At 47.4% G+C, this 9,704-nt stretch overlaps 1 protein-coding gene across 1 annotated transcript; it reads right to left on the minus strand.

Annotated features, from left to right (window-relative positions):
* Nucleotides 1-252: 252 nt before the first annotated feature.
* Nucleotides 253-2,662, minus strand: LOC149372673 (uncharacterized). The gene is made up of 2 exons (XM_089586828.1): nt 2,147-2,662; nt 253-1,531 (listed from the first exon to the last, which is right to left on the minus strand). Exon 2 carries the CDS (start codon nt 1,317-1,319, stop codon nt 471-473), a length of 849 nt encoding a protein of 282 aa, XP_089442954.1. The 5' UTR covers nt 1,320-1,531; nt 2,147-2,662; the 3' UTR covers nt 253-470.
* Nucleotides 2,663-9,704: the final 7,042 nt, after the last annotated feature.

Raw genomic sequence — 9,704 nt, forward strand, 5'->3', positions numbered from 1 at the left:
ATGACACTTATGTGAACGGCCAAAGTGAAGTTTTGCAAAGCAAAAAGTAATTGTTGAAGAAAAAAGAAACAGGGGCAAAGCTGTCGAAATAGGCGATTAGTACTTTTAGTGAGCAGTGTGAGGCTACATACAATTATTTTTCTGCAATTGTGCGCAGCCACGGAGCGCAAATGATAACAGCTCTCTTAAAGTTACTGAAATAAGCATTGATCACAGAAAATGAGGCTAAAGAAGCAGACTTTAAGCATTACATTAGCTCCAAGAATGTTTTTAAAGTCGTGTTGTTTATTTATATTTTCACCTTGGTCCAAAGGGACATATCGCAGCTGTAGTGAACACACACTTGCACTGCAAAACGCTAGTGCGAAGCTTATCGCTATCTTCGTCTTAGATGCCGCCGTCATCATTATCACAATATATTGCGTACAAAATAAAATAGTAGTGATTTCAGTGATTCTAGTGGGCACAGTTCATCCGCAATTTCCGTTGAGAATCCTGATCTTCTCTGATATAATCTTCGAGTGCTTGTCCAGCCAGTCGCGGCTTAGGCAGTGCGCATCTAGCTTCAGCTCGGAAGCGACGCCTCCCTTGGCCCCAGCGACGCCTTGGACGCGAACTCCGTTCTCGGACACCTCCACCACGTTCTCGCAGTACTTATCACACACAAACACACGCCCATCCACCTTGAGCGTGTCGCTCTCCAGACAGGCCCTCCGACCGGCACGTCGTTCCTCGTGCATCTTCTTGGTGAGTAGCCTCCGCTGCTGGCGCACCGTGTAAGAGAAGTCCTCGCGGATCCCGATGCCCGTTCCCTTGAGTCTACCGCTCGCCTTCAGCAGTTCCCACTTCTTGGTCTCTCCCGTGAGCTTGACCAGGATGGGCCTTGGGAACGAAGGCGACTTGAGCCTGTAGGCGCTCACGATCTGGTCCGCAGTCAGGGGAACGTTCAAGTGGTCGTTGACGATTTTGAGCACGAGTTCGGAGCACCACTCTGGGTCCAGTTCGGTCTCTGAGAGCCCGAAGATCACCACATTGCACTTTCGCTGCCTGTCGTCGGCTTTGTCCAGGTCGATCTGGGCGCTGTTGATTTGCTTGGCGAGGCTGGAATGTTTTTGGCGTAGCTCGCGCAGACGCTGCTCGGTGGCTTCCATGTCTCGGAGCAGGTAGCGCATCTCGTTGCAAGCTCGGTCCAAAGTGTCCAGTCGGTACACGGACTTGAGGTACAGGTCTTCGCACTCTTCGGCGTTCACCACACTGGGGTCCGAGGAAGCGAGACATGGTGCGAAGAATTCGTCTTCTTCACGGTCACGTGAAGCCATGGCTTCTTTTTCCGGTGGCGTCGACGGCAGGGCCCCAGAATCGAGCCCGTTTAGAACTTGCCGGGACACTAGTCACTGGGCGAAGACGACGAACAGTATGGCGAGCATAGTGATTTTCTTCCGATCCTCACGTGCTACTTGCTAGAGCCAGGAAGAGTTGCTAAGCGAACTCGTGGGTGCAAAGTTGTTCCGTCGACAACATCCTCGAGCGCCTGTAAGAAAACGGTGAGAGATTTGGAGCTGAAATTAACAACACATGATGTGCTAGTTTATGTGATTTTCGGTCCATACTTCACGATATCTTTATTTGAAGTTACATATAAAAGCGTTCAAATTTCCTACAGGTACACAAATCTCATGTGCGATACGCCCAAACTAATTTCTTGTGCGGTTAGCCAAGGCAGCTGCCAGCTCTCACCTCCTTAAGTCGAAACTTACGAGGTATTGCTTCTTACACAAAACTTTCTGAAGTGGATTCTTGCAATGCAAGATAACCACAACGTCCACAAAGTGTCATTATGTCAAATTAAGAACTGCAACCCAAGGAAACAACTAAGCAGCGGGACTATAAACAGAAACAATGAGAAAGTCTTAGAGATATTGTGCCTGCAAATGAACTGACACTGATGCGAAAGTGAAGATTACCGCAGTATTTCATTCAACACGCATTAGAGAGAGATCATAGAGATACTTTTCGGTTGATAGGACTAAAGCATCAATTTGTTCGGAACGCTTCTGACTATACATTAAAAAACAACGTTCTCAAATCTGCAGTGTGCTACGGAGAAGCAAACGAATGAAAGAAAGTGAAAAAAGCTGGCACGCACCGACAGTATTCACGCTCTTGTAGAAGGTAAGAAAAGCAGCAGTGTGGGGCAGCGTTTTCGGTCGGCCCGACCCAAACAAGGCACCGTCAAAACAGGCGCTGCCGACGCGCACTTCACGGGCACCCACACGAGAGCAAAAACAGATGAAGGAGAGAGGCACACGTCTGGGGTCACAACGCAGGGGCGACTTCTTGGTTCCGTCTAGAGGACAAAGATGGTCACCGCAGAGGCTTCGAGGCGCGGCCAACACGAGGGGTGGGACAGAGGACGGCGAGCTGCGCCGCTGGGACCCAAGCGGAGCGGAGCGCCGGAGCAACTTTGCCTAGCCCGGCTGCAACGTCCCGTAGGCGGCTTGCGCACGGCGTCCTATGTTTAGCGGGGCCTCTCTACGCGTGGGGCGTACCGGCGGCGGCGGCGGCCGAGCAAAAATAGTCTCCAGGAATCCTCTCTCCGGCGCCGCAGCTCGTTCCCGACGAGTCTCGGGCTCGATGGTGCTTGTACACCCGGACGCCGGGCATTCTTTGTTCCCATAGACTACGCGGAAAAATAACGCGAGTTAAGTATTGGACGACCCACTTTAGAGAGGGAAGGCTTGTGCCTCGTGTGAGTGTTTGTATTAAGATGTTTCTTTACCGCGTCCTTCTTTCAACTCCTCTAAGAATGGAGTATACTCCTTCCTGATAGCCGGAATGAAAAATTGAGAGACACGTATCTTCTGATCTTTTGCACTCTATTCAGGGCTGTTTCTAACAAGTCACGTTTGTTAGCTTTCTTTGGACGGTCGTTTTATGCTTTGCTTTCGTGTTCCTGGTTTTCGGTGCTTTACTGATGCCATATGTCTAGGGGTTGTATATTTCGGTTCTTATTTTTGCATTTTTTTTTTCGGTGTTTATTTCAGAAAGCAATTTACGTTTTTTTTCGCCAATGCTATTTTCTACAGGCTAACTCCTGGTTTTTATCGGTGAGATAGCATTGAATATCATTGCGCAAAGCGTCACTTATAGATTATCTTGGCATTTCTGCCAACCACAGCATTCGCATGGCAAGTAATTAAGGAACAAAAGGCTGTACTCAGAGCGCTGCTTGTAGATGGCAATGATGTCGCTATTAACACGAGTCGCGGAAGTTAAATGATGGAACCTTGGGACGCAAAATCAAGGGGAATTCAACTTTCAAAAGGCGCATTGCCTTGTTATTGTTGAATTGTTGCGCTGGGTTGGGCGTAAGGGCGATGCATCACGTGGTCTGCGTGTTGACGACAGCGATGGAACTGTCGCTTAACCGTCGAGGTAGCCAGAACACGACACTTTTCGTGACATTAATGTATGGTTCTAAGTTAGCGTCCTGGTATAGAGCAGAGAAACCTAGTTAACCAAGTAACTGTGCCAGGCGGGTGATGACAGATAGGAGAGGAGCTGCGCTAGCAGACGACGTTTGGCAAAGAGGTGGAGGCCCTCATTCTGCAAAGGCGTGTCGCACGAATTTGCTACTTAATCTAAAGGTACTACCACCTCGCCATTTCCCTGGAAGACGTATTTTTTTTCCTTTGACTGAGTGTAACTCCTTCTCAGTAACCAAGTGCCAAGGGTACTGAACTTTTTGGCTTAAAATGGCGTTTAGAATTTTTGAATTCAGCGGGCTTTTCGTTTCTTTGTTCGCTTTAAACCTAGAAATCCAAACTCCATGTATATCGTAAGATGGAAACCATTGCTCACTTTTGCGCGAAAAACGCGAGCTTTCTTTATATGGACATTCAAAATTTTCACCATTCAGGGAGCACATTCGAAATCGAATCATTAGGTCTTCGTTGGAAAGATCGATTTTGAAGTTACTGGCTCTTGGATGCCGACCAGTCATAGTGTTCAACGGGGTGGTAGTCAATGGAGGTATTATGGGATGCCCGTTCATCAGGTGGCCAATCACGATATCCAGGGTGACGATGGCTTAAACGACACCCGTTCGCCAAGCGATCCTCAGCACAAAAACACATGAACCGCTTGGTGAACTAAGAATATCATTTTGAAGTTGTTCTCTTTTATAAGAAATTGTGCTATTTTCTAATGTTCAAAATATGGTCAAATCAAGAAATGCAAAAGGTACGACACTGTCAACACATGAAATAAAAGCCCTACGTACAAATTTAATGCAAAGGTGATGCATTGCATTGCTTTTTTGCCTGAGCATCATCCTGTGCTCAATCGCAGGTTATAACAGTGAACAAATGTGAATTGCTGCCTAGGTAAGTAAATTTCACCGCCCATTTCCTGAGCACAACTAAACCGAAATCCTGAACCCATAGAGTTCTGTGAACGCTAGCGGTCAGAAATAATTTAGGACGACCTTAATAGAAATGCTCGATCACTCGGAGGCTGTGATTAAATTTTGGCACTGTAAATAAATTCTTTATTTGGCAATACTTGCGTTATAGGATTTTCAAGCCTTGGTTCCGCCCTGTCGAGAACATCATTTTTGTTTCAGGCGACATCTGATATCGCACCCAGGTTGGTGACTGAGTTGCGCGTCATGCGTTTTTCTACTGAATGACAAATACTTTTCGCAGGTAAATTTATTAATCCTTGCATTAACGACTGTCACTGAGCCCTAATGGAAAAAGTTACCTTTTCATTATCATTGGCCGACAGACTGCGTCTGCTCCGGAGCAATAACACTTCCCAATCATTTTTATGTATACCTGCCTTGTGCCGGCCGTGATCGCCGTGGCCGCCGTGGCCACCATGGCCGCCGTATCCTAGCAAATCTCCTTACCTTATGTCCTCAACTGACCCTCTATTGTTCCAAGCCACGTTTCTATTCGTTTGGAATCCACTCTGTTATCTTAGCAGACAATCGAATATTTGCTTTCTTCATTTCGTATCCAAATTAGGATTCGTGTGCACACCTGTTCTTATCCAGACATTCTTAGCCCCCTCCACAGCGTCGCAGATCTCGCTGCCGCTGGGATGAGTTCCTGCCACGCCACTGGCACCTGAGAGCTGAGTATTAACTAAAGAATGCATGTGTGTCAATATTACACCGAGATGGGCAAATCCCATTTCTTGGCAATGCATTCTTGCCTGTTGACTCAGCTTTTCTAGTGTGTTATCCCCTTGAATAGCGTAGCCTCTCTTTTTTTCGGAGTAGTTCACCATAGCAGCGGAGCAAGCAAAGCCTTCTTTTTACCGTATCAATACAATGTCATTGCTGCCTTTCAATAATGGATAATCCCGGTGGCACCGGTATTCTATGCCAGCACCTCCCGCACAAGGTTATTGCTGTACTTCTGCGTCATCTGTGCGCTATCCACAATTTAATTAACCCCTTAAAAAACTACGGAAGCGAAAAGAAGTTATGCTCCGTTTCATACTTAGCACGCAACGCTGCAAAAGCTAGCGCGCCTGTTCGCGCAGGCTAAGTCCGCACGCAAAAAGTAGTTCGCCATACAACCAAAGCGAACACAAACATATTTCGCAGCGACAAATCTTAAGTGCCGTGACTGGCACCTCCTGGACATCGTTTTACCTCTTGCCACATTTTCGTCCTGCGACTCGTCGAGATTTCGAGAAGCAAAAAGTACACGTGGCGGTATGATACACGGTTGGTAGGGCGAATCGCTTCTACTAAATCCGCGTCCAAAAGATAGTTCACTCTCCGTGAAAATTACGGCCAGAGAGACCGAACACTGAGCGCCTCACAGCTTCGACCGTGATTTTCAGTGCTACCACATCTTTTTATACCGCTCTTTGTATTCGTCCAAACAATGACCGGAGTTTCGAGAAGAACGAATGATACGTGGCGGAGTAATATAGTTTCGCGGACGCACTACTTCAGCAACATCCGCAGCGTTGCGTGCTATGTATGAGACGGAGTATAGAGAGCACTCAGCGTTCACACGACGATTCATTTTCGAGCCCTTCGGTAGTCATTCTGCCCTCTCTTATAAAACGGTAGGTGCGTGTTCTATTCATATCCACATAATAAAACAAAGCCAAAAATTCTATAATTGCGTCAAAAGAAGCCTGCAAGCGACGTCATTGCGGCTGGGAACGCAGACGCCCTCTCAATCCTCTTATTCCTGGAGCGGTGCCTTTGGAGCGTTGTTCCTCAGCGGCGTTAAATTTGAAATAAAAAGCACCTCCGCCACCACATCCGCATTGTGTGCCTTGATGAGACGGGTAACCTGCTCTATATCTGCGTTCCCACACTTTTCATGCACCAAAATAACCCGCACTCAGCTCCACCTCGTAATTGGAGCATGCCCGCCACGCTGTCTCTCACGGCTCCTTGGCTCCCATCCAGAGATTGGGTCACAGCGTCAGGGGAAAGCGCCCGCCTAGCACGGTGGTCTCAGCGCCACCAAGCGGATTTGTTGAGGCTGATGCCTCGAAAAAGGTTAGTGAAGTCACCGCACACGCTTGAGCCTGATGGCGAGTGGCATTATGAGGGAAGTAGCGCTATAAAGAAAGCCACCATCATTAATCACCCGCTGAATGCAGGCCCCTTTAATTTGGCTACGCGTTGGCAAACAAACGCGGTGCCGCTTTGTGCGCGTAGAGCACACTTCTACGGCGGCTTTTAAGCGGTAGAGACAATTTTTCTTCATTACGTGCGATAATTGAGGATGGGGCATGGTAGGCCTCCCTATGGAAGCGGGAGCAAAAATTTGCTGATGAGCCGCGTTAGTTAGCAAGTTAACGAAGCCTAGGACGCTTATAAAGAAACTTTCGGGGAGTTGGTTGCAGCGGACAACGGATAAAGCCATTCCAGGAAGTATCGTTGCGGGCCATGGCATGCGCAACCATATTTAATATTCAAGCCAACGGAGGTGCAAACGCAGCTAAATGTCTCACATTCCTGCGTTATAATGAACAGTATTTGTATACCGGAAATTGCTTGATGTTTGCTGGTTTGAACTACGTTTTGATGCGGAGTTAACGATGCGTTAAGGGCCTTTGCATGGTATATTATTCTTCCAATTTCATTTTGATGTTCTGTGGCAAAGGTTCATACTTACTCTGAGAGGCTCAGATCTATGACAAGAGCAGGAGGGTTGCCATTTCAGACGTTACGAAAATGCTTGCTTGTAGGCCTCATCGCAGCTCTGCAGTGATGCTTGCACTTTCATCTTTAGCAGCGGTAAATTGAAAGCCGTTGGTCAGAAAACGACCGCAATATTAGTTACAGGCAGTTTAAATTTTCGGTAGCATCGCGGTAGCAAATCAGGATGGTGCTGGGATGACCGTTTACTGAAGATTTATTTAACTCTAATACGTTCTCTCTTGCAAAGTGCACATCGACACTATGTGCAGTAAAGCTATCATTCTAACTTTCTTCGAAAGTTAAAATTGTAGGGCGCAATAAAAAATTCATTATAGCGAAGAAATACGTTTAGTCTCTGCTTTTCTTCAGAGTAATATGTATGCTCGCAGTTTAGTCCAGATTTTCTCTCTCAAACGCGCTCTGCATACATAATACTCTGCGCGTCTAGGCTGCGCGCCGGGTCGAGTTTTAGACGACACAGATTTGTACACTGTAAAATAAGTGAGTGTAGGTGTTCACATTTTTCCCTCTCTGTATACAAGTAAGACGGTGTGCACAAGCCTAAAGCTTGCTGGCACCGGATGCACCGATGGCAGGGATACCTTGGCTGCACACCAGGTGAATTTTGTGTGCCGCATTATTTATTTGCTAAGCAGAAATTGAGGCTACGCTTGGCAGGGATACCATGCGCCGTGCGTGCAGCCTTTTATTGATAAATTCCCGGAAAGCAAAAACCCAGGTTTTAGAACGGCGCAATACAAGGCTTACAGCGCTGAAACACGACGAGCCCGAGAAAAGTGTTCGCGCGTGCGTGCGTGCGTGCGTGCGTTCGTGCGTTCGTGCGTGCGTGCGTGCGTGCGTGCGTGCGTGCGTTCGTGAGTGCGTGAGTGCGTGGTTGTGTGATTCTACCCCGATGACTTTAACACCGTAGTGTGGAGTGGTATAATCAGGCGCGTCTTCCAATACCCTGAGCGCTAGACGTGTCAACAAATTTCCGTGGTCCTGGCTGAGGCTGTCGGTTGTTATGAAATTTCGTCAGGTTAAAAAAATTGTTTATGATATGAAAAACGCAGCGCAACATCTCCTCGCTGCATTCACTCTGTTGTTTGAAACCAATGTTCTTTTTAGTAGAGCATAATAGGACGCAGCGCTGCCTCTCGCTGTTTCTTGTCGTTGTGTATAGTCGCGCACGCTGGTTGAAACACCGGCGCCATTGAACAAACTCCAACGAACCCAACTATGACGAAGTTGAGACGCATGGGAGGGAATCAGTGAGGACAGCCTGCGTAGGCTCAGTTCCCATTTCCATAAAGTTTGCTGCGAGCAACCACACAGGCGTCTCGTTTATGTCCCAACACTAAACTTTCTTTTTCCTCTTCCCCAGCACACCGCTCAGCCGCACCACACTTAAAGCGCGCTGCTCTGTCCAACGCACAACAATAAATCTCCCAGACTTTAGCCGTATTTCCAAACTGGCTTTCACAGAATTTCACATGCACGTGAAACAAAGCTCGCTGCCACTTGAGCTGCTCCGATAGGGGACCGCAGCTTCGCAGGTGGGCGCTGCGGACGCCAGTGAAATGCGCCCTCTCCGGCAGACTCCGCATTTTTGTCCAGGCAAACCGGTCACCCCTCCCAATGAGTAGCTGCGCGAGCAGCCAAAGCAGTGCGCTTTCTGCTGAAAAAAAAAAAAAAACAGTTCTGCACGTACTTTGCACGTGTTGGCCAGCCTGCAAATCTCTTTGTGCAGTCGCGAGCTTTTTTGGCTTTTTCCCTCGTGCTTGAAGGCTGACGAGCTTCAGAGGATTAGCAAAATGTACAGGGGCGCTAGAAAGAAATGCGAACAGCACGGCGCCCACGCGCTGCGTAGTCGGAATTTATCTTTAATGCGTTTTTATCTCGGTAGTAACAAAGAGACGCTAGAGTGGTACATTTATGTATCACGGATGTCTCTAGCGTATTTGTGTTGCGAGCCAAGTATAAACGTGACGAAAATAAATTCCAACAGCGGAGCGCCTAGGGACCGCGCTGTTCGCATTTCTTTCTGTCGCGGCAGTACGCTCTGAGATGTAGGTTAAGAGAAATAGTGGACAGTGAATTTTGTTTTTCGCTGCGCAAATTTGAAAACAAGAACTGCTAGTGTATCAGGTCCACTCCGTGAAGCAGATGGTTCACGAAAAAGCCGGTACCGTTACGGCGAAATGTGTATCGCAAGTAAATGAGATCTTTTAAGACTTGGAATTCGAGGTAAATACCATATTTTTTGGCGCAGCCATCTTCGTAGATATCTTTAATTTCATTGGGTGGCTGAGCAGTTCGGTGCATGCAGGTTTGTTGGCCAAATAATAAGGATTTTGTTACGTGTTTCGCTGAATAATAATGGAAATAATTTTTATTTTAACTTAAAGTAAAGTGGCCTTAAGGCGACACGCGAGGCTGAAGAGAAAAACGAAAACACGCACGAAATGCGCCTACCAGCTGCTTGCTATATACGGCTAAGAGAAAAAAATGCTCTAGTTTG

The sequence above is a fragment of the Amblyomma mixtum genome, chromosome 1, assembly GCF_055824585.1.
Source record: "Amblyomma mixtum isolate Tamu chromosome 1, ASM5582458v1, whole genome shotgun sequence".
NCBI classification, from domain to species: domain Eukaryota; kingdom Metazoa; phylum Arthropoda; class Arachnida; order Ixodida; family Ixodidae; genus Amblyomma; species Amblyomma mixtum.